This window comes from Talpa occidentalis, unplaced genomic scaffold (assembly GCF_014898055.3).
Source record: "Talpa occidentalis isolate TD23 unplaced genomic scaffold, MPIMG_talOcc4v2.1 talOcc4.7, whole genome shotgun sequence".
Classification (NCBI taxonomy): Eukaryota; Metazoa; Chordata; class Mammalia; order Eulipotyphla; family Talpidae; genus Talpa; species Talpa occidentalis.
In genome coordinates, this window is record NW_023605083.1 from 115,147,800 (window position 1) to 115,172,306 (window position 24,507).

Consider the following 24,507-nt stretch of genomic DNA (forward strand, 5'->3'; position numbering starts at 1 on the left):
AAGGGAGGGAGTAAGAGCCACTAGACTCCAGTCTAATCATCTCTGGCCAGAACAACAGGATCTAGCTGCTAGGGTCTAAGAGTGTGGTGAGCACCACTCTGAGGGGCTTGGACCTGTTATAGAGCAGCCCCAATATTGAATGGGTTGCCTGGCTTTGGGTCCTCACCCACACGCTTACAAGGGACTTATGAATACTCCACTGCAGGCACACACAAAAGGTTAATAAAAGGTTTATTTACAAGGGAAATGGAAATAAGGAAAATGTACAACTCAGGGAGAAAATAGGGAAATAAAGTCTTTAATGCATCCTACCTGATCCGCTGACCTGGAAACCCAAAGGCACTCTCAGGGCTGGCCGGATGCTGTGAGCTGGCGGAGAGCCAAAATGGGGGACCCCCAAAGCCCACGTGTCTGGCTTTTATATCCACCTGGCTGCTTAATCCCACCCTCAGGTCCCAGCCACCTTCCCTTTGGTGGTGATGGGATTTGGAATTCCCAGTGTCTTTGGCTTTGGCCTGGGGTGGGGGTGGAGTCCACAAAGCCTGTATGGAATTAGCTTTAGGACATCCTTGTCCCCCTAACAGACCCATCTTAAGTGGGAGGATTTGGGGGAGCCAGGCCTCATGGCATCTAGTGCTCCTAGTCTCACACTTTGTCATACTTGGTGATGACACAAGGAAGACCTGGCTCCAGGAAGTGTGACCCCAAAAGTGTGGGCCAAGGAAGGCTAGAGGCAGGGACAGAGAGGGGTGGCACTCTGTACTGTCATCTGCTTCATTCCTTGCCCTGTTACCCACTTGCTCTGCTCATCATCCCATCCGTCACCTCCCCAGGTATCTGTCCTGTTGGATGGCTCTAGGGGCTGGGAGGAGAGGAATCGGGAGGGCAGGTGGGACATGGGAGGACCATGAATGCCCTCTTTGAGATCCAACATGCAAGACACAGAGACATAACAGAAGTGGTAGCAACATAAACATTCTTTATTGATCTATTTGTTAACTTGTTTCCCACAAGGCTGCTTGTGCACAAGTCAGGTGCAAAGACCCAAAGGCTCTTCCACATTTGTAATGGGGCTGAGTTCATCAGCCAGGACCATCAGGTCGGTCACCAGTGTGTCCAGCAGCCCGTAGACCTGCAAGAATGGGATGAACATCATGGCAAAGTTTCCCTCTGGGAAAGGTACCTGCATCAGCTGTGCTGGGAAGGGGCCCCAAGACGCCAAGAGAGAACAGCTGGAGAGGGGACACTCCAAAGTGGTGAGAGTTTCTGTAGAACTTTTGCTCTGGTAAATAGTTTTATTTTTCAAACCAGTGTGCAATGGCCATAGGTTGCATTTTAGAGTCCAGAGTGGATAAAGGCGATTCCAGGGAGGCCAGGGAGCAGCGCTGTTTTAGGGCCAACTCTACGTAGGCTGCCTGGAGGACAGCTCTCCTTCCTGCGGGATCACAGAGCCACATCCTGACATGTCTCTGAGACTGTGTCTTCCAGGGGCTGGAACACACAAGCCTTGGCAAGCTGATTCTTAATTCAAAAAGCCATAGTTTACTTCCTAGACACCGCCAACCTTCAGGCATTTCAGAGACGTCCCAAGCAGCCAGTGGAGTTCTGATCAAATGAGATTCGGAGCATTCGCGGTGCACGATGCAACCCCAGCTACCTGGCTGGCCACACGGAGGCTCAGCATCACCATCAGGCATCCTGACATGTCAAATGTGCAAAACCAAGTGGGTGGGAGACCGTGGCTCACAGTCTGTGAGCACCTTCTCTCTAAAACAAGCCACAAAATAACAAAGAACAAAACTTCTGCTTAAGAATACATCCTCACTGGTGTTTCGAAACCCCTTCACTTACTGGAGGTTCACTCTCCTTGGTGTCTCCCCAAGAAACACATCTATCTGCCAAGACACACCTAGCAGAGAGGCCGTGGGAGCGGCTTCTGCTGTTCCCCGTGAAGTCTATTTTCCAAACAACAGCCAGAGTGATCTGAAGCCTAAGTCATCACCTATATACTCCTCTCTCAGAAATAACCCCTACAGAGCCCCACGCGACCTGCTCCCTCTCAGTGACCCTTCTGCCCTCAGCCATGCCCCTCCTTGCACAGTTGCTCCCTCAGACTTGGGCACTCTTCCCCAGATGTGCATGTGGCCACCCTGACCTACCTTCAAGTCTCTATTTAAAGTCACCTTCTTGATGAGGTCCACCCAGCCCCACCAGGCCTTCCCCTCCCCTGGGCCCTCTTTTCCATGGCGCTCGTCACTTAACACACTAGATGCCCGGCTTGTGAGTTCTGCCTTGCACACTAGGACAGCTGTGCTTCCATCCTAGATGTGGTAGGTTCGAATGGCTAAAGGGACAGATGAAATGAATGAGAGGGTGGAGGAAGGCACACGGGGCAGGTGTGAGCACTGGGCTCTTGGCCTCACCTCAGTGTGCAGCCTCTGGATGTATTTCTCCATGACCAGGGGATCTATGGGCTCCTGAGAAGGGGTGGTGCTGTCAGGGGCAGGGTCGTCCATGGAAAGTCTGTCCCGACTTGAAGATTTCAGCGGTTTCTTATCATCCTTTGCCTTGTGCTTCTTGCTATTTAAACGATCCTGCTTAGAGACACAAAGACACACACGGCAGCTCCGGAGGGAGGTCCAGGGCTCTCTCAAGAGTGGCTACTTGGAAAGCTGGCCATGATGCTGAAGTGACCACCCCCCTTCTGCAGTCCCTCCACTACCCTCCCAGCCCTACCCAGGCCCAGCCCACACCCTGACATGCCTCTTTCCCTAGCAACTTGGATCCTTTTTTATCTTCTTTGTCTCTGATGCCCAGTTGTCTCTTTTCCTGGGTTGCCCCTTTCCGGTCCTCCTTCCCAACTCTACCAGAAGTCACCTTCACTTCTATGACAGGAGGTGATTTGTGATCTGAGAGAGGTGAACAGACGACAAGGTGGCAAGAGTCGGGAAAGTAGAAGGTCCTGAGCTGAGGGCCAACAGCCCCAGCAGCTTTGACAGAATTCCCACAGAGCATTCTCAGGAGAACTTGAGAGTGTAGAACCCTACTCTGGCACGTGGCCTTGTGGAACAGGGGAAGACGCCTGGTTCTAGCCCCAGCTCTGCCACGCCCCAACGCATAGCATGACTTGTCTAAGTCATTTTACCTCTCTAGGGCTCCCCCTACAATCTAGGGGGCTGAACTAAGATGATCACTGAGGTTATGTGTGGGTCCTGAATCCTAGCAGCAAATAAAGGGCAGCAGGGGGCCTACTCTGAGGGCCCAGCCTAACAGAGATTCCACCACTGGGGTAGGAATGGCTGAGGGGTTAGGGAGACCATGCGGAGATGTGGCTGTACAATGTCTGACCTTGTTCATCTGGCATGTCCAAGTAGACGGTCTCCTTCTCAGGCAGGCCCAACAGAGCCCTCAGCCATAGGGAATGGCTCACCAGGCTGTCAATCACATCCCACCACAGTGGCAAACTAGATGGCCAGACACATTGGAGAAAAGCCATCACTCTTCATTTGCCCTTGAAACTGCAGAGCCTCAAGACCTTCCCTTCAAAGACACTGATGCCAGGAACCACTGAGCCCCTGTTCAGCCAGCACCCTCATCGGCACCCCTGAAAGCATCATATGTGGAGTGAGCTCCCCTTGGGTGGCAGACAAGAAAAAGTGGCCTGGAACTAAGGCTAGGAGAGTCTAAACTCCAGCTTGAAGATAGGGCTAGCCGTGGGCCCAACCCCACTGGACAGCAGGACTTTGCGTAAGATTTCCAGCATGGGGCTCCCCTGATGTGGCCTGAGGGCTTCACCAAAGGCCCTCTAAGCCTATCCAAGCAAATTCTAAACAGGTTATAGGAAGGCTAACAACCTAGAAATGAAGCTTTTCATGGAATATGCCCTCTTCCCACCACCCTCTGGTTTCTCTTCATTTCTCTGCTCATTGAGAAGGGACAAGGAAAGAAAAAGGGGAACAAAAAGACATGGTGCTTATTTAGCTGTGACTTTTTGCCAAAGAGTAGCCAGCCAGTGACTACAGGGTAGCTCCAGAAGCTGCCGGTGCATGGGGTCTTTGCATCATCTTTCAGCAACCTGAACATAAGGGGAGTCACAGAGGGGGGCTGGCCAGCTCTCCAGGCGGGTGGTTGGGGGGCCGCCTACCACATCTGGTACAGGAAGTCAGACTGCAGCGGCCTCTGGTCCTGGCACAGCTCCAGGGCTGCTTTGTTGAGCCTGATCAGGGTGTCTTCTCTCTGGCTCTCCTCAGGAAGTGACATCACTGCCTGGAAGGGCCATGGGTACTATGGCACTATTCTGCCCAGGACACCAAGAGTTGCTAAGTCCTCTGGGGATGGGCATGGTGAGGTAAAGATGGGTGACCAGAAGGGGGTGCAGCCAGGAAGGCTGTCTGGGGTGTTTCTATGGGAGCCTGGGGCCTCCCTCAGAAATACATATGGAGACCCCCTCCTACTCCATAGTGGCCTGGGCACCAAGAAAAAAAGAGATAGCCCACCAGACTCTTTTCTCCAGGCCTGCAAAACGTTTGTTTCTTTGTCCATGGGGGTGAGAGGGGCTGCTGGGGCCCTCCCTGGGTTTGGATAGGCCAGCGAGGCCATTCTCCAGACCTTCAGGGTTGAGGAAGCACCTTTCTGAAGTCCCCCAGACAGAGGTTCCACTGGGCAGGGGGCAGGCCATCCAGCTCCCAGGAGCTCTTGACGCTCTCTGCATCTGGGCTCGCCTCCACCAGGATCTCCTCCATGATGCTCTTCCGTTGAGAAACCTTGGTTGCCAGGGAGGGCTTCTGGGACACGAAGGGATTTTGGGCGCTCCTGGGACCCTCAGTCTCCTGCCGGGGCAGTTGGAAATCCAAGCCTGGGCTTCTGGAGTGCCCCAAATTTTCCACATTTATTGAGGACTTCCCTGAAAAGGCTCGCTGGAGGTTGGTACTCCAGGACCCAGGGCCAAAATGCTCTTCTTCGCCCGGCCTGGCCTCCTCGGTCTTGGGGGGCAGGACCATGTACTGGCTCCACAATCTGTGCAGGTTTTGCACCACTTGGTGCTGGTAATGCAGCTGCAGCAGAGGCAAGGGAAGACATGTCAGGGGGCACCCAGAGCCGAGCCAGCCTGCTCCAGCTCCCGTTCCCTTGAGAGCACTGGCAGAGGAGACAGGGAGGATGCCAGCAGGAATGGCTGTGGCCAGAGAGGTCATCCTCATTTCCCTTTCAACCTGAGCATTTCTAACTTAAAAAAAAATTTTTTTTTTTGGTGCACATTTGGGCTTCTGAGTAAGAGTGGGTTTCAGTGAAGGAGTTCTGTGAAGCCCCAAGCATCCATGTACTAGTTAAGGGATCTTGGGCAAATTACTTAGCCTCTCTGGGCCTCAGTTCCCTCATTGTAAAATGAGGCTATAAATAGTAGCCACCTCACAGGGCTGCCGTGAGGAGAAAGTGAGTTAGTCAGGGACCTGGCACATAGGAGCAGGTCCTGGCACATAGGAGGGCTGGCCATTACCCTTATGCAGGGTATGCAGGAGGGGCCCTGGGCCTGTACCTGTGGGTTCCTGTGGTGGAACAAGTCCTCCTCAGTCAGGTAAGCATCCACAGGTGACTGTGCACGCTCCGGGGTCAGGATGCCCCGCAGCAGCTCCTGCAGCATGCTCTTCACAACAGTGACTGCTTCATGGGCGGCCAGTTTCTTCTAGAGAAGGGAAGGCAGCCCAAGCTTTCAAACCTGCATTGCATCCTGAGGGGAGCCAGATCCCTGGGGAACTTGTGACTTCTATGGGTCAAGTTCTGACCCCCAACCTAGCTCTCCTACTCTCTCTCTCTCTCTCTCTCTGACACACACACACACACACACACATACATCCGATGTCCACACTCAATCCCCCCTGAGTCTTTCCAAACATCCTATCCTGTTCCCTACAAGAGGCTGTAAGGGGCCAGTGAAGTTGTTCCTGCATTGATCAGGGAGGCCACACTGTCAGCATTTCTCAGGTTAGGGAGACAGGAAAGGGGCAGGGCCACATAGCTTGGAACCTTCTGAGACTTGTCTTGGCTATAAGGTCAGTGTCACAGACACAGTGGAGGCCAGTCCCTCAGTCAGCAGTCACCAGACATGACATTCGTCAAAATAACCTCTGATCCCCACAGGCTGAGCCCTGGTAGGTGAAGTAGCTGGCTTGTGTTTGGGGGTCACAATGAATAAAGGACAGCACTGCTCAGAATCCCAGGAAGTATGGCACAGCCAGCCCCTGCACGAAACAGACCAGGAGCCAGCAGATTCCCACTTCCCCCCGCAACACTCACTCCAGGGTACTAGACCCACTAGAAAGACCCTTCTTTCTGGTTCTGAAGTCTTGCAAAGAAAATGCCACTCGGGCGGATAGAACCTGACAGCAGTGGACACAAGACTGGTGGCTGGGCTGTGCGCTATGTCTGTGCTTGAATAAATAATGTCACCTGGTCTGCACGTGAGGCTGTGGAGGCCACGGGGGCAAACTGAAAGCTGTCCCTTCTTTTGCCTACCCACCCATCTTTATATCACAGAGCCCTGGGAGTGACTGTTGAAGAGGAATAGCTGCCAGATTGTGAAAAATCCTTGGGGAGAAACAAGATCCCTGCAGGCAGTGCTAAATAGGAATTGCCAGGACAACATCTCGTCTCCATAGGGGCCAACAGCCCGGGCCCTTACCCTCAGTGACTTCTTTTCATCCCTGAATATATTCTGGGTCAGGGAGACTGCATGGAGGTTGACCTGCAGGACAGCACCTCCCAATAGGGTGGGGTGGGTTCCAAACTCCCAAGACTCCCTGAAGATTCCAACATCCAAAGACTTGAAGAAGAAGGTAAAGGTTTTAGTTTCTCCAGGTAGAATCACACCTGAGGGAGAGACAGAAGTTGTCAAGAAGCAGGAACTTGCTGAGCCCCAAGTCTGCAGGTGTAACTGAGCCCTGCGCCAGTGCATATATGGTTAACTGAGTCCCAGGGAGAGCGACAAACTGTCTTGGTTTGCCCAGGACTGGGGTCATGGGACTTTTAGGGCTAAAACTGGGAAAGTCCCAGACAAACAGGGATAGCTGGGTTCCCTAGCCCAAACCTGTGCTTCTAGGTGGCTGAACCCCAGTGTTCTCAAGAGTTCCAGACATGGGAGCCTTCCTGGTGGCACAGGAGTTAAAGACAGCGCTATCAAGTTATCGCCAGAGACTGCAGCATGAGTTCGATCCCCTGCCGGCCAGGGAGCTGCCCGCATGGTGCAGCAGACCTCTCCTGCCTCACCCGCTGCTCCCCTCAGCAATGTACTTCAGTCAGTCTGCCTGTTCTGCTCCCCACTCTGTCTCTGGTGAATCCTCTCCTACCCCCCACCCCGCACCTCTGGCCTACATCCCAGCTCTTGTATGCATAAATAAATAAATCTTTTTAAAAATTCAAAAAGAAAAAAAAGAGTTCCAGACATGAACAGTTAAGTGATGCCACACTTCACAGAAGAAATGGGAGGACCAGGCAGGGGAGAGGGACTCAGACTTGCGGGAACTGGGCATTAACTTGACTTTGGCTTCTCACTGACATCTAGGCAGAAGTCAGGCAGTAGGTAGGTACCTCCCCGGTTATCGAAATAAAACCTCTGCATCCTGTTTGTCTTCATGTCTTGGAAAGAGTCCAGCTGGGCCTGCCGCCGCCAGTCATACCAAATGGCCACTGTGCCATTATTGACCACAGTCAGTTCCGAAGATGTTTTCTCTCCTTCTAGAGTTTCAAAGGTCAAGCGGACAGCAATTCCGACATGTTTCTAAGAAGGGGGGGATATCAGAAATGTCTCTGAGGAAGGCCCTAGATCAAGTCATCCTGATTTGCTGGGGACTTTTCTGGGCTTAGCAGCCTCCCGCCAGGCCACTGTCAGACAACAGTAGTGACTATCCCGAGTGGCTGCCTCTGAGGTTGCCATCCACAGGAAGAAGAAACTGCAGCAAGCTAATATCTAGCAGACATTTCTGTTCCTTTGCATCTGAAGAATATTTTAGAACCTTCTTAAAGCAGTACCCATTTGAGAAGCTTTGCTTATTTGATGCTGGGGGAGGGGTGAGGTAGAAACATACTGGGTGGCTTGTGACATCTCTTTTCTGTCTTGTGATTTATTTTGGCTTAAGTTAGCACTGCTGTTCTCATTCTCAAAGACATGCTAAATGCATGACCAGATAAAAATGCAAACAGGAGACCACGTAAGCCTCTTGTGACTGCACCACGAGGGAAGCCCTTCCAGCAGGTTGGTGAGGGTGAAGGCACTGGTACCTTGTCCTGTGGATTACTGCCTCTGATCCAGCAAGCTGGCTTCCCACAGAACAGCAGAGACGGGCCAAGAATAGGCATGGGAACCACATCAGGATAATTGGCCATTAAGTCTCTGTAAGCAAAAAGAGTGACTATTTTCCCAGAGGCAGCCAGAGTTTTGCCCCACAGAGTCCTGGAATGGCTGCCAGGACTTTAGAGGGGTGACAAGCTCTCCCCCCACAATGGAGTATCATCGGCTCAGTCCAGCTCAGCTCCACCTTGCTCCACTCCTGCAGGTAGGAGGTTCTTAGAAATACAGAGACTCATGAGCAAAGCCATTCAGTGTGCACAGCAGTGGGTGAGGCTAGTCATTTACCAGCAAAGGAACGTCTAGGAAATCCCCATTAGGAGTTGTTTGCTGGAAAGGAGCAGATGGCAATAGAAAAGCTGGCACAGGTTCTAGAATGGACTAGAGGAAGGGGTGGCAGCCACTAGAGAGATGCTGGGGTGGAGGCAGCCCAATCTCAGGGAGGGAGTCTGCCTTTGAATCACGTGGGTGCTGGGGGAAGCCCCACTTCCCAACCTTCTCTAGGGCCCAGATCCGACTCACAGGCACAGTGAGTCTTCAGGGGAGTTTTCCTGGTTCCTCTCGGATACTGAATAGTCTTCCACTGCTATAGTTGAGAAAGGCTGTCCTTTGCCCACCACCTCCAAGCCATCAATATCCTCAGAGAGACCGAGAAAGGAATGATTAGCTAGCTGGAGACAGGTGCTATTGCAAGGGGCTTTGGATTGGGAGATGGAGGCACTGCCAACCTGCTGGCTGAAGTCCAGCTCTGCCATGATGCTCTGTAGCTCCTTGCGTCGGTGGATGAGAAACAGACTCCGATCCCAGGTGTAGCGATACCAGGAGTCACTCTGGGCCAGCAATCCTAGAGCCGGGGCCAGGGACCTCAGCACAGGTAGCTGCTGCTCCCCCTTCCCCACCTCCTCTCCAGGACTCAGAGAACACCCATCCCAGCACCATTCCTGGGAAAGGTGAAAATACTACAGACCCCAGTCCTCCCTGTCCCTATTGCCTCAGTCTGGAATTAGCCTACAAGCCATTACATTTTTGGATTAGAATAAAAATAACAACAGCCGCTCTTTAATTGTGTAACCTCTTACCACACATGGTATCTCATTCAACCCACTCACTACTCCATGAGTATTTTACAGATGGGCAAAGTGAGGGCCCAGAGAGATTAAATAACTTGCTGGTGTTCATAAACCCAATATAGCTGGTATCTAAACCCAGGGGATCTGGCAGCCTTTAAAGCAATACTGCCCAAAAGAAATAGCGAGCAAGCAGGGCCTCCCTTGGTGGCACAGCAGTTGAGCACTGGGCTGCGAAGCTACCCGCAGCCTCTGCAGTGCTGGTTTGATCCCCAACTGCCTGAGAGGGTCCCACATGGTGTGACAGACCTCTCCTGCTGCTCCCGCTGCTCCCCTCAGCAGTGTATTTTGTCAGTCTGCCTGTTCTGTTCCCCGCTCTGTCTCTGGTGAATCCTCTCACCCTCCTGCACTTCTGACTGTACCCAGTGCTTGTATAAATAAATAAATAAATCTTAAAAAAAAAATAGCAAGCAAACCAGACACAAGTTGCATATGTATTAATAGTTTAAATGTTCTGCACCTTTAAGAAGGTAGAAACAGGTGGAATTGTATTAATATATAAGCACTATGAAACATCAGCAATATGAAAATACAGATTTTTTTTCATTCTTTGTCTTTGAAAGTCAGTGTAGGGTTTACACCCCCAGCACACCTCCATCAGATGGGCCATGTTCCAGGGCCTCAACAGCCAGAGACCCCTGGCTGCCCAACGGATGGTGAGTCAGCTGGCCTAGGCTCCCACTCTCTCCTCCTACCATATTGTCATGAGCTTACTGACCAGGGACCGGCCGGTGGGATGGCCCTCAAAAATAGGTCTCACCCCAGAACCAAGTTTCTTAGGACAATCACAAGCTGCCAAGTCATTACAGCCACTCCTCACCCATCTCCTCCTGGATGGAGCTGGGCTTTCTGATGTGAGTGATGGGTTCCCTGAGGCCGCGCTGAGTTTTGGTCTTTGTCATGACCAGGCCTGTCATTTCATCTCCCAAACACTCCAGTGGACTCCAGAACCCAATAGTCTCATTAATCACCTGGCAAGAAAAAAAACAGGTGAGTCAGATCACGTGGACAACTTAGGCAGTACTTGTTGGGAGCCTGGGAGACAAGAGTACCACAGACTACATGTGCTCCCTCTGGGGGGTTCACTGCTGCCGTGAAAGAAGGGAAGATGCAGGTACTACACTGACATACTAGCACACAACATGGTGCCCTGGGTTGTCAGAAAGCTGGATCCTCAGCTTTTAGGAGACAACACTAAGACTGTTCTGATGACTGAGGACCTGTGCTGTCTTTCTCCTCAGAATGACCACCAGTGATGCCACTGGCTCACTCGCTTACCTGCCTGTTCCCAGAGGCCCAGTACTAGGATCAATACTCTAGTGAAGGCCTTGAGGCCTCAGCAATGCTCTCCAATGGATAGCTCTTTTTGTCCCCCATCTGTGTCACCCCTGTGTCCAGACCCCTCCTCACAGGGCACTTGGGAGCCCAGTCCTTGCCTTCCCATCATGCTGTGTTGGAAGCGCTCGGTCAATGAGCTCTCGCTCCTCTTGGATCTGCCTGTAGGTATCCCCAGTGTGCATGAGCAGGTCGCTGACCGGCTTCTTCAGGCGTTCTAGAGAGAGAGCCAGGAATGCAGCCCCTCCATCGAATAGGAACTAACAGGGGCCCTGACACTCAGCACCCATGTGCCCAAGTCACAGGGCAGAGTTCAGGACCCGCAAAGGCTTGAGAGCCAAAGCGCTTGGGAGTGGGCTGTGCAAATGTGATCAGCCTGAGTCCAGGCTCTGGACACGGAGCTTTGGTGCAGATGAGGCGGCAGAGCCACCGCCACTCACCACTGAGCGCCTCCTGCTGCCTCTTCCGCAGGGCTATGTTGTGCTGCCAGTTTCTCAGAAAGTTATGCTGTGGAGACGGGGCCTGGGGATGTGTCTTCTCTCCTTTTGGTGCTTTCTGCTTTGGTTCTTCTTTGGCTGAGATGAGGGTCATCAGGCTGGGCGGGGTGTGTATCAGCTCAGCCAGCTGAAAAGGACAAGGTAAGTACGTGGAGGGCAGTGAGAAGGGGCTGAACCAGGCTTGAGATTTCTCAAGACTTAAATCCTCCCACTCTGCTATGAATCCCTCCTTGTCGGGACTCTAAGGTGGCGAGTGACAGAAAACAAATCACAGAGCGCAGGGGTCTTGGAAACTGCTGTTAGTCCGAATCCCCAGAATGGACCTTTATTCTAAGATCAGAGTCAGCATCTTTCAGTGTGTCTGTCCTCACAGTGATGCTAATTGACATCTTCCCCTGCAAAGAGATGGGGCCATTGTTCTATGACCAAGGTCTCTGAGCGCCATCAGTCTTTTCTGGAACCAGGGAAGTGAAGACACTGAGCGAGAGAAGCACTGTATTATAGGAAAAGTGGAGCAGACAGACTCCTCACGTGGCCCTCGAGCTATAAGAAACCACCGTCCTAGAGAGACGTGGACCCACAGAGTGGTGGGGTTGGACGAAGGGAATAGGGAGCCGGTGTGCAGAGGGCAGAGGCGATGAGGCAGCATGGGTCTTAAGCCTGAGACTTTCTGGGTTCAGGCTAATGAGAGCCAGATAGCTCATGCCTTTCCCCCTCGAGGCATCTCTGTGTCCTTATAACAGATTCCTGACTTCGGCTGAAGCCAGCTTAGGTTGGCTTGACTATTTTGGGGGGAGGGTCACTTGTCAGCTCAGACTCCAGGTTCCAGAGACTGGACTACCTCTTTAACCCCAGCCCTGGAGTTAAAGGACTCTGGAGTGAAAGGACTCCCTGAAATGATTTCAGTGACTTCTGTCATCCAGGCAGCTCTGTACAAACAAACCTGGGTGTTCCCTCGAGCAACTGCAATTCTCTTAAAGTCCTGGAGACTCCCCAAGATGTGATGAGGCAGGATCTGGTCAGTGCCATGGAATCTGTCATCAGCACCTAGGAGCAGGAGGGCGGGGCGGGGGGGTGGTCGTTGGAAAGAAAGGGGCAAGACCATCTGAAGCTACTGATGGAAATGAGTCAAGGGGGTTACTTTCTAACTCTCACAGCTAACCCATGACTTCAGAGCCCAGCGAGGCCCAGGTGGAGACAAGACATACCAGAGTAGTCCAGGGGCTTTGTGGCTGCATCTGGAGTAGCAGGATGTGCTACTAAGTGGCAGACTGTCCTCCTAGGATCCTTGGGTTTGAATTTACGGATGATAAATTTATGTGTAATGACAGGTTTATCTTCTTTAAGACGAGGAATGTGTTGCTAAAAAGAAACAAAACAGGAGCATTGCACTTGAGGAAAACCACCAGCTCTTTTGTTCTAATTCTTTGGTGGAATTCCTAAAGTGGACAGATCTGTTTCCCTGCTTCCGTCCATGTTCCCTTGAGGAAATGCCCGTGTAACAAAAATGAGACTTGGTGGTGCCCCAGAGAAAAAAAAACAAGACCATCTTATGCCACTAGACAATCAACTGAGAAGGGGCGTTTAGCAGCTTCAGCCACGTCTGTAATTTTGCTTCTTAAACTCATGTCCCTTCTGTGAAATGGGGAAGATGGCACTTTCCTACATGGGAAGCAGGATACCACCGTCTCATTTCCCTGTAGTTCCAGGGAAATGTTAAAAGAACATAGTAAATTCCTTTAGCTGCAAAGGAAATCATGTCCAACGGATTTATCCATGGAATGAGACCCTCCCTACGAGTAAGCAGGTGCTGGAGACTGTGCGCCTGGTGTAAGCTCTAGACCACCCAGGATGGCAGGGAAAAGTCCCACCATGAGGAATCCCTGGACTTCATCCTTACCTTCTTCAAGTCTTCACTCTTAATGGCTAAGGCAAGAATGTCATCTCCTTGTAGGACATTGCTTACAGGTTCAGGTTCTTCCTGAATGGGAGGTGTGACCTGTTCAGGAACCTTTGCACGTTTCTTTTCTGAAGAGAAACAGAAAGTCACTACAGGGTAAGAGGCAGAGTTGACCACCAAATGGACAGTGGAGGTTGCCAAGGTGATCTGGGTAGCACTTTGCCAGGGTGACAAGTTTTCTCTTGAAAGTCGCCCTACCCACTCCTCCTGACCACAGTGACTAAGGCTTTTATAGCTGGAATTGCGATCAGAAGATGCACTGTTCTAGGCTGTGCGGTTTCGACACTGGGCAACCTTGGGTACCTCACTTAACCAAACTTGGCCTTGATCTTGCCATTTGTAAAAAGAGGAAGCCAAACTAAAGCAGTGGTTCCCAAATAGTAGTTAGATGTCGTCTCAGAACCTTCTGGGGGAGTTGTACAAATCAAGCTTTCTGGTTGCTGCATGGAGCCATAGCCTGGGAGCTCTATTTTTTTTTTTTTTTTTTTAACTCCTTAGGTGATTTGCTGCACAGTGCTCAGGACAACTGGACTGGAAGCTTTCTTAGTCTCCACCATTGCTGGTATTTATCCAACCGAGGTGATGGTATTGGGCTTCTTAAGACACGGGTTAATGGGCCCTCCCTTATGGCGCAGGGGTTAAAGACAGCACTACCAAGCTATCCGCCAGCCATGGGATGAACCCTCTCACCCCCACCCGGCACCCCAGCTCTTGTATACATAAGTAAATAAATCTTTAAAAAAAAAAAAAAAGACACTGGTTAAAATGTAGATGCATTGTTGGGGGAGGGGGGAAGACCATTCCTCACTGGCCATTTATTTCACTTAAATACTGTTCCAGCATCTCCTATGTGCTAGGTTCTGGGGCTATAAGTCTCTAGAGCTTCTGGCTTCAAAGATCGCATGCCATGGGAGACAAGACTATCAGAATGAACCAGGATTTTACAACAGGAGCATTGGGGGCCACGGCTCAGTGTGTGGAGTGGCCCAGGAGAGTTTCCTAAGAAAGTGATGTTTAAAGTGAGAGCTGAAAGGTGACGAGATCTTATTCAAGGGAAAGGGCACTTTGGATCAGGAATTCTAAGGAGGAATACATGAAGAGGCCTAGAGGCAAGAAAAAGGAGCGTGCTCCTGGAATTCAAAACATGTTTTAAATAGCTGGAGTGCAGCGAGATGGGAGGGAGGCCGCAGCACCTGGGGAGGGAAGCGGGAGGGAGGGACTTGAGTTTAAGAAGAGCTTAGTGAGCCGTGGAAAGGACTTCAAGCTTCACCCCGTGGGCAGGGTAGGATTGGGGCTGCGTGACTGAGAACCATTATTTAGGGGTCTGTTGCAGTAATGACAGTTGACAGTGGTTCGTGGAACTGGAGAAAAGTGCAGAGAGCCCAGTCTGTTTCTCTCACGTGCTTGCTGGCGCTCAGGCCTCAGAGTGGCAGAGTAGAATATTCTCCCACCCGCCTTCCTGCCACAGAGGTGGGCTAACAGTTTCAAATGCATCTGGTCTCTCTGGCTGGTCTCATCCTGTCTGCTGCTCCTGGTTCAAAATTGTTTGATGTCAGGTCCTAACAGAATAACCAAAATAAAACCCAAGTCCTGCTTTCAGGGAGTTTAAAAAAGAACCTGTTCTTATCTGCTGCTTCTCACAATATCCTAATTTTTATTAGGCACAAACATCAAGGGGGTTTTTTTGTTACCAAATCCAAACTATCTTTCAGGAAATGCCCACATAGTCTGTGGCAAGAAAACCTAAGCCAGAGTCATTCCAAACATAGTTAATGTTAGCCTGTCGGCCAGTGTCCATCCCTTCAGCAACCCAGTCAGCAGAAACTCAGATTATCTGTGGGTTAAGCCGCAGCCTCTGCAGACACACGAGCACGGGATTTGGGCAGCTTGACCCTGGGGTCTGGTCCCACCAACATCATGTATAGAGTTGTGGCTTTAGGTTTTCATTTCTGCTCTCCTATCCCTTCTACAGTGTCACTGAAGATGGCAGCAGCACAAGAGACAACTGGAACCTGTTGAAGGTCTGCTTTTATGTATGTTTTAATTAATACAATATCCATTAAAATGATAGTTTCCCTTTAAACAACCTGGGTTTAAATTGTGCAGGTCCACTTATAAGTGGGTTCATTTCAATAAATACAACTGGCCCTTCACATCCATGGATCCTACATTCATGAATTCAACCAACTTCTAATGCTGGTTGAACCCAAAGACACTGAACCCTCAAATACAGAGGGTCAACTTTAAGGAACTTGAGCATCCAAGGGTTTTGTTATCTGTGGGGGAGGTCCTCAAACCAATCCTCATGCAAGTACCTGGGAACAACTGGTAGTTAAGCTTTGGGGAAATCAAAAGTCACATATAGATTTTCAACTGTGAAGGGGCTGGAGCCCCTAGTCCGAGCCATGTTCAAGGGTCAGCTATATGTTTTATACTTCAATTCACTCCAGAGAATATTTACAAGCCCCTTCTATGTGCTATTAACTAGAGATGATGGTATAAAAAGTTAAGACATGGCTCCTTCTCTTGAGGAACTTAAAAATGCAGCAGACAGTAACACACACCCATCACAACATAAGGCCTAAGTTAGGGGCACATGCAATAGGTTTGGCTACAGATCAAAGAGGAACAGATGATGGCATCAGAGTTAGGGCTCGAAGGAAAGGTTCAGAAGAGCAGCTTTGAAGATTGTTAGGCCTGAAAGGACAGGAAGACCTTGCAGAGGCGGAGCCCCAAACAAAGGTGTCCACAAAGGCAGCAGCAGGGCTGAGCGTGTGTGAGCATGGGATAGAGGCTTGATGGAGAGCTAGGGAGTGATGCTGGGGACAAAAGAGAAAACAGAGAGTGATGGCTTTGTAAAATAAGGTTGAGGTGTCTGATGTTCCTCTGTCGGCAGGGGTAGGTTTGGTCCAGAAAGAGTAAATAGATGAAAGCAGTATTACAGAGTGATTCATCCCACGAGGGTGAGCCAGGTGGACTGGGGAAGGGGGTGCCACAGAGGCAAGTTGGGGAGACCAGGGAGGAAGGGTAATCTGTGGTTGTCATTGCAGGGCCTTCAGGAAAACTCCACTCCTGCCTCACTACCGATCCTGCAGAGGTTTCCGGTTCCTTGGCCTGGAAACCCAGGCTGAGCGTGGCTCCTGGTAACCACACAGCTGGCATTTCTCCTTGATCCTGACAACTGTGAGGTCAAAGCAACCAGCTCCCTTGCCCAGGGCAGTCAGGTGACACCTGATGGAGTTAGGCCAGGCAGCTGGAAGAAAGGATTTCAGGTAGGGTGGAAGGAAGGGTTTGGAAGAGGGAGAAGGGGGAGCTATGGAGAGAGAAGAACTTGGACTCTAGTTTTCTGCTTATTGTTTTACTTAAATGTTCTTTTTTTAGTATTGACAAAGTTCCTTGGGAAATTCCAATCTCAGGGTTGTGCCTAGGAGCCAAGGGAAGGGCTGTCCCTATTGAGGCTGAGCTTTCACTGATGGGGGAGGGGGACCTAGTGTTAGGGGGAAATGATGTCCTAAACTAATCCCATACAGGCTTTGTGGACCCCACCCCCACTCCAGACTAAAGCCATCAAGACATTGGGAAAGACAAATCCCATCACCACCAAAGGGAGGGTGGCTGGGACCTGAGGGTGGAGTTGGACAGCCAGGTTGGATATAAAAACCAAACACGTGGGCCTTGGCTTCACGGCTCCTGGCTGGCGGCCAGCTCTCAGAGAGCCATTTTGGGATTCCTGATCAGCGGATTGGGTAGGACTCATCGTTTAAAACTTTGTCTCCCACTTTTCTCCCTGAGCTGTACATTTCCTTATTTCCCCTTCCCTTGTAAATAAACCTTTTACTAACCTTTCGCGTGTGCCTGCAGTAGAGCATTGATAAGTCCTTTTAAGCGCGCAGGTGAGGACCCACAGTCAGGCACCCCGTTTTGTATCGGGGTTGCTCTACAACACTAGTACTGCCAGGAGTATCCTGGGGTCCCTAGCAGCAAGAGCAGGGAGAAACCTGGGGGTCAAAGGGCTCAGGTCCCTACAGAGGTTTACAGTCACAATATTTGCTTGCCTTTTTGCTTACAATTCAGAGGCTGAGTTGAAACACAATACAAGATTATATCTGTGGATTAGCTGCATTATATGGAAAGGGGTTACTTTAGAGGCTTTCCCTAGACATTTAGGGGGGGAAAGGTATCTTGCATGCTAAACACTTTGTTTTCCCTCCTTACCTTGGCACATGTTCTTAACTCAATCGCTATTTAACAAATGAAATTTCCCCTTATTAAAAATATTCAATGAAAGCTCTTTCCTTGATTTGTTTACAACATAAAGTTTAAATCTGATAAGATCTCCAGAAACTAGATGACCAGGAGGAAGTAGCCAGGAAAGCCCTTGACTGCCCTTGGGAAAGGAGACCAGCGATATTTCTTTCTTTTTACTAAAAATATTAAAAGGTATATGAAACAGCATCTCAATGCAGCTTAAATTGGACTTTTAGACTGTGAAGAAGCATTAAAGGAAGCAATGCTCAAGAGTGACCCAGCCCACGTCTCCCAGAGCCCCTGCCGACTCTAGGCCCAGCCTCTTCACACACTGAGCTTTGTCCCTGACTGGTAAGTTAGATCTCCCCAGGGTCTGCAAGGATACACCCAGACTTTCTGACCTAGCCCTTTGGTGGTTTTACCTGTGCAGCCCCCTCTGGTTCCTCCCCGTTCCTCCACATTCTCCACCTGGGGCCTGGGCACCAATACCACAGACACTCACGGTTCCATGTTTCAGTTTATGCTATCCCCAGAACTGGAGATTAGAACTCTTTTTTTTTTTTTTTTTTTTTGATCAGTCATGAAAGTCACCTTCTTCAGAAAACTTTCCTCCCTAATTCTACCATCTAAGGCTTGGATCAGGTGCTCTGAGTCCTCCTTAACGCCTAACGGCACTATATCACAATTTCTACTTGTCTGGTTCCTCCATATCTTCATCAGACTTTTGAGTTTCTTAAGGGCTAGGGTTGCAGAGTTAATACAGACACCATGTGCCCACACACCAGCAGATCTTCAATAAATGGAAAACACAAGAAAAGATAGAAGAAGGGGTATTTTGCAAATGACAACATGTCCATGCTGCTGTCAGACACCCTGAGGCTTTCCCACCTGCGAACAGAGTGTAACTGCAGAGAACAGGAAGCAATCATGTCTAGTAATGTCTCCAAGTTAAATAACCTGGACAGGGGCCTCCCCGGTGGCGCAGCGGTTGAGCGCTGGGTTGCAAGGCTGCTCGCAGCCTCTGCAGTGCCGGTTCGATCCCCGGCTGCTCCCCGGCCACCGGAGGAGGGTCCCACATGGCGCGCAGACCTCTCCTGCCGCCCACTGCTCCCCTCAGCAGTGTACTTCGGTCCTTCTGCCTGCTCTGCTCCCGGCTCTGGCTCTGGTGAATTCTCTCACCCTCCCGCACTTCTGACTGTACCCAGTGCTTGTATAAATAAATAAATAAATCTTAAAAAAAAAATAAATAAATAAAAGATTTAAAAAAATAAATAAATAAATAAATAAATAACCTGGACAGGTGTCATCTGGCTGAAAGAGTGTGTGATGGGAAAGGTAGTCAAAAAGCAGAACTAACAGGTTGTTGGAAAAGTCATGATGCTTTTTTTCTGTTTTTCAAGCAAAGATGTTTCATGACTTTTCCGACAACCTAAGAGTTAGGCGTTTCTTCTGGGCTTTTCCAGCAGAACTCTTAAGTGAACCCCATCAAGGTTGCTGGTTTCACCACCTCTACATGTTTCTTGCATCCTCTCTTATTTTCTTTTCCGAAGGACCCCAATTCCTGGCCCTTCTAATCTTAAACCGTTTTCTGGCCCTTTTGCTCCCTTTCCAGGCTACGCACGGTTCCTGCCTTCTTCATCCCAAAGATATGGTTAGAAGCCAAGGTCTCCTATGCTTTCCTGCTCAAAGCCATTTCCCCAATAACTTACCCCTGAGGCCTCTGTCAGTCCCTCACTTCCTACATCCCATCCCCACCCCCAAGGCACCAGTGCCCCAGTGCACTGTGTCACCCCCTTGGGGGTCTCCGCCTTGTCCATCACCCCATTCCCTCGTGTCTTTACCTCCATCCTGGGTGTCACCCCCATCCTCCATGTCACCCCCATCCTCCAGGCCCTGTGTGGGGACTCCCATCCAAAAACCCCTGGCCCTGTAGGGGTCTCCTGAGCGCCCAGGGCAGCCAGCGCCAACCTTTCAAGTTATCTGCGGGCTCCAAGAATCTGTTTGGAGGTATTTTGAAGCGGGATTCCTTCTTTAGGGACTTCATTGTGCCGCCGAGGCTGTGAGCGTGGCCCGCGCCTCGGGGACCCGGGGGAACTAGGCCGTGCGACACGCCCCCCCGCCCCCTCCCCTCCGCGACCCCGCGCACGCGCCCTCCCGCCAGCGGCCGCCGCTGCGTCCGTAGCAACCAGCGCCCTGCGCGCACCCCCAGAGCAACCTGGGCGGAGACTGCTTGGAAGCCAGCTTCCTCATCAGGCCGCGCCCACGCGCCTGACCCTGAGAACGCCCGGGCCCGGGCCGTGACGTCACAGGAGACGCCAGCGAGCGCCGTGACGTCAGCGGCCGGACGGCCGCGCGGGAGGCCGCGAGCCCAGGAGGCGGCTCGTCCGGGGCGCCTGCTTCTTCCCCGACGGCCCGCGACCCCGGCCCGGCCTCCGGGCCCCTCTGCTGTCCCTCTGTCCCCCTTCGCGGCCGCCACAGGAGCGTTCCTTTCACAGCTCGCTGGAGCCCCTGGATGGCGTCCCTGGTTTCGTTTGTCCCGTGGCCCCTGCCTGTTCCCTACTCGCGGCTGCTGACCTTCCCCTAACAGGCTTGCCGCGGGCGCGTTGGTCCCTTAGGTCAGTTTCCAAACAAGCCAGGCTGTACCCCCACCTGGCACTTGGGGCCTTCTCACACCGCATTTGCGGTTCTTGGAGCTGCTGTCTGGACCTCCCAGTGTAAAGTGGCCCCTCTCTGTTATCTCAGGCTTATAAATGCGTTCGGTTTATTGTTTTTTCCGGAGCCCTAAAGCTTTCTGGAATGATTTTGTGACTGTGGTTGCCTGTTGTCAGTCTCAGTGGGAGAATGTGAACTCCACGAAAGTGGGGCGCCTGTTCTTTGTCCCCACTCCAACGTGAAGTTTAATACATAGTGGTCACTCAGAAATTGTGTGTGGAGAAATAAAGACATTTCAGAGCCAGAGGGAACTGGGTTCCAATCCCAATTCTGCCTTGCTTGCTAACTGTTTCATGGGCCTGTCCCTTGATCTCTCTGAGGCATGGCTTTCTTATTTCTGAAATAAGGGGTCATAATGCTTCCCATACAGGGCCACTGTAAAGACTGAGAGTGTGCATTTAAGCTGTCCTCTACAGTGCCCTCCATAAACTGGTGTCTCGTCAGTCAATTCTCAAAACCATGCTAGACCTAGGGAGAGCCAGTGTCTGCTGTACCCATTGTACAGATGGAAAACTGGGCTTTACAACCCAATTGGACTTCACAAATGGGAAAACTGAATATAAAATCACCAGACTAGCAAAGGGCACAATTTGAACCTGGTTCTCCCAAGTCCAAAGCCAAGGTGCTTTGGAAAGTGCCTCCTGAGCCATTTCTGATAGGTGCTGCAGTGGTCCCCAGAAGGAAGGAGCTAGGGAGGATGCCTGCAGAGCTGGTCCACACCTGGATTCTCTTGTGTGTTCCCCACTAGGGGCCTCTCCCAAGGACATGGCCCCTTCTCTCTGCCCCTCTAGACCCTTCTCACTTCTTGAGACATCCTCCATGGGCAGCCCCTCCTCTCCTGCTCTCTGAGGCCTGGACACCAACCTGCTTCTTTCTAGGGAGTCTCCAGTTCTTTTCATTCAGTGAACACTTACTGAGCACTTCTGATACTGCAGAGTGGACACTGTGTCAGCTGGGCTGTCTGAAAGCAGGCACTGGGATGAAGATATGAGTGCAAGAGGTTTACTGTGGGGAGGAGTTGGAAAATAGTGGTAATGGTTAGGCCCAGGACAAGGTTGGGAGAGCCTCAGACTGGGTTGCAGATCTGACAAAATCTTGGCCAACCTGATCTGGATCTCTGAGTCAAAGTTTGTTCCTTGGAGGCTATCAGCTAACTGTCCTCCTTATAGGTAAACAGTGTAGGGAGTGAGACACAGTTCACCTCCACTGCGCCACAGGAGCTCTGTAATATATGGAGGAAAATAAGAACCACTTCCTCGCACTCTAGGAGCTCAGAGTCCACTCCAGAGGAAAAGACAAACACTCATGAAACTAATCTGTGCACCCAGTTTCCGGAAGGTCTTTTAACTTTGGGAGGTTATACTGCTTGTGGGTAATTTGGCTGGCAGCAGGCAGATGTGGGGGAGGGAGGTGTTCAGGAAGGGTTCAGAGAAGGTTAAAGGACAAGAGAAGGGGTGGGAGAGGCACATGGCCAGGCAGATACAAAACCTGGACAGGTCTCATTCCAGCTGTGCCTCAGTTTCATCATCTGCTTTGCAAAAGTATCAGACCAGAGACAAGGTCAGAGCTGCCTTGACCTGTTGAGAATCTGATCAAAGTTGGGAAACTTCTCCCCAAAAATGTTCATTTTTTTTTTATCACGGTATAATACACATGACCTAAAACTCACCATTTTAATGCATGCAATTCAGCATCATTTAGTATATTGACAGTGTTGAGCACCCATCAACTCTTTTCTAGTTCCAGAACTTTTTCATTACCCCCAAAGAAACCCTGTGGGCACTGTGCAATCCCAGTCTCCTCTTCCCTTTAGCTCCTGGCACCACTAATCTACTTTCTCTTTATTTAAAAAAATATTTTTTTTACTTTATTTTTTTCCCTACTTTTTCTTTACTGGTTTGCCTATTCTGGTATCTTCTATAAACAGAATCCTACAACATGTGGTCTTTTTGTCTACCTTCTTCCACTTAGCATAATATTTCCAAGGTTCAGACATGTACCATGTATCAGTACTTTAACCTTTTTTATGGCTGAATAATGTCCCATAGGATGGACACAACACCTCCTACTTATCCATTTGTCTGTGCATTTGATTTTGCCATGATTTTGCATTCTATTCCAGGGATTGAGCATTTATTCACAAGCTCTTGGAGTGGAGTGGGCTGAAGTCAGGGTGGCTTAGACACAGAGTTGGGTCATCCAGATGTGGATTTCCAACTAATCTATGTACTCAGGGGTAGTGATTAACCAGGAGCATGGATGTTAAGATGTTAAGGGAGTATTGTCAGAGGAGGCAGTTCAGAGGCAGGAACTCCATGTGGGGACTGCAGGAGAAGTTCGGGGCACTGCATCACTTAGCCACACAGATCTAGTAGTGTCCTTTCCACTCAAGCAACCTCCACTGGCCCACAGAAGAGGCAATGGCTGGGTTGACAGAGGGCATGGCATCAATTATTACATGGTGTCTCCGTTTTTTTCCACCCAACCAGGTGCTGGGATGTTGTCAGCCACTCTGCAGAGGTGGAATAGTCTCCCTAAATAGAAAGTGCGTTTCCTCCATAGGCTGCATCATTCCTTTCTAGACAGACTCCCAAAGCCCAAAGCCCGAGGCTGGGCACTCTGTCCTCAAGCCCCTCACTCTTGCTCACGCCCTTCATCCCTGCTCGCTCCTCCTAGTTCAGCCCACCACTTGACTTACACCTCCACATACATACCTCTCATCCCCTCAAGTCTGGACCCCACCCCCTTAGATGGCAAATTCTATTACTGCCCTCCTTTCTAGAAGCTTGGATAGCTAACATGGAGCAGGAATCTTACCTTCTTGGCCCCGAAGGCCAGCCACAGCTGGACAATGTTCCCAGAATGCACTGACTTCAGCCTGGTGCATGATGTGCAGAATCTGGGCACCAGCCCCAAGCTCAAATTGCTCTTGTTCCCTTCTGGAGAAGGACACAAGGGGAGATTTTTCAGAGACCACATAGTCTAGGATTAGGAGCAAGGGAGACAATGGGATGGCATGTCAATGTTTCCTCTTCCTAGACCATCTTCCTCCTCTTTGTCTCACTGAGTTATCCACCCTCTCTTGGCACCTCCTGTTTTGCTCTCCTAAGAATCCTTACCCCTTACTTTTTTGTAGGGTACTATGGTCTGACCCCTTAAAGCATAAGAGGAGAACAGGAGACTTGCCTGTTAGATTCCAGGCTGCACCCCTGTTCCTATAACAGTATCTGACACATGTTCACATCCACAGTGAACTGGGGTGGAGGGAGCCTCGAGAAGCCTCAGTAGTCTCAGGGTAGCTGCCTTCTCCGGTGGAGAAAGAGCCTGGCCCCTCCTGAGCAGCAGCTCTGGAAGGCAAAACCATAAAGCACTGTGACACATTCCTAGGAGGTTTGCTATAAGACTCTTTTAAGAGTCAGGTCTTGCTCCAAGGTCAAGAGTTCAAACACAGGCCCTGGGTCATCTGCCTGAGTGGCTGTTGAGGACATGTCAGGGGTGGATGGACAACAAGTTTTGGGGCCTGGAACCAAAACGAAGGTTTTGTGCCCTTACCAACCTCACTTTCTCTCTCTTCTTGTCCCAGTCAAGAGAAGGCTGTTTTGCAGAGGACAGAATTAGGGCTAAGGCTCACCCTGAGGGCTCCTTCCTCTAGATGATGGGGTACCAGAGGAATTGCCCCCCATCTGCCAGTGAGGACACTGGAATTCTTGTTAACTCATAGCTTGGAACTGTTAAGCAGGAGTGGGGTGGGATGATGCTAAATGAAGAACCATGGGCCTACATCTCAGCTGTGTGACCCCAGCACCAACACTCCCCTCTGAGTCTCAGCTTCTTCCCTAACAGAATGGACTCAGTGCTGCCTACATCGACAGGTTCAAAGCAAGGAGCAAAAAAAAGAAGATAAAGTGTAAGCACTCTGAAAACTGTAAAGATGAAAGGGATTATAGTTAAGGCCTGGAACACTCCAATCTAGAGGAGAATTTCTCTCTTAGAGTGTGGGAGGCAGAGCTATGGCTCCCCAAAGACATCCATATCCGCATTGCCAGAAGCTGTGAATTTGTTACGTTATGTGGTGAAGAGGATTTTGCAGATGTGATTAAGGATTTTGAGATGGGAGATTATCCTGAATTACCCATATGGGCTCAATGTCATCTCAGGGTGCTTATAAAAGGGAAGCAGGCAGTCAGAGTCAGAGAAGACTTGATGATGGAAGCAAAGCCAGAGTGCTATGGCCAGGAACCCAGAAATGCCGTTGCCTTTAGAAACTGGAAAAGGCAAGGAATGGCTCCT

At 50.5% G+C, this 24,507-nt stretch overlaps 1 protein-coding gene across 1 annotated transcript; it reads right to left on the reverse strand.

Annotated features, from left to right (window-relative positions):
- Window positions 1-966: 966 nt before the first annotated feature.
- On the reverse strand, window positions 967-19,605 carry MYCBPAP (MYCBP associated protein). Its single transcript, XM_037493765.2, has 19 exons — window positions 19,474-19,605; window positions 13,198-13,325; window positions 12,506-12,659; window positions 12,241-12,344; window positions 11,241-11,424; window positions 10,902-11,017; window positions 10,286-10,436; window positions 9,067-9,182; window positions 8,861-8,976; window positions 8,272-8,383; window positions 7,582-7,771; window positions 6,677-6,864; window positions 5,534-5,680; window positions 4,629-5,054; window positions 4,145-4,266; window positions 3,349-3,464; window positions 2,764-2,909; window positions 2,424-2,594; window positions 967-1,132 (listed from the first exon to the last, which is right to left on the reverse strand). Exons 1-19 carry the CDS (start codon window positions 19,547-19,549, stop codon window positions 1,031-1,033), a joined length of 2,865 nt encoding a protein of 954 aa, XP_037349662.1. The 5' UTR covers window positions 19,550-19,605; the 3' UTR covers window positions 967-1,030.
- Window positions 19,606-24,507: the final 4,902 nt, after the last annotated feature.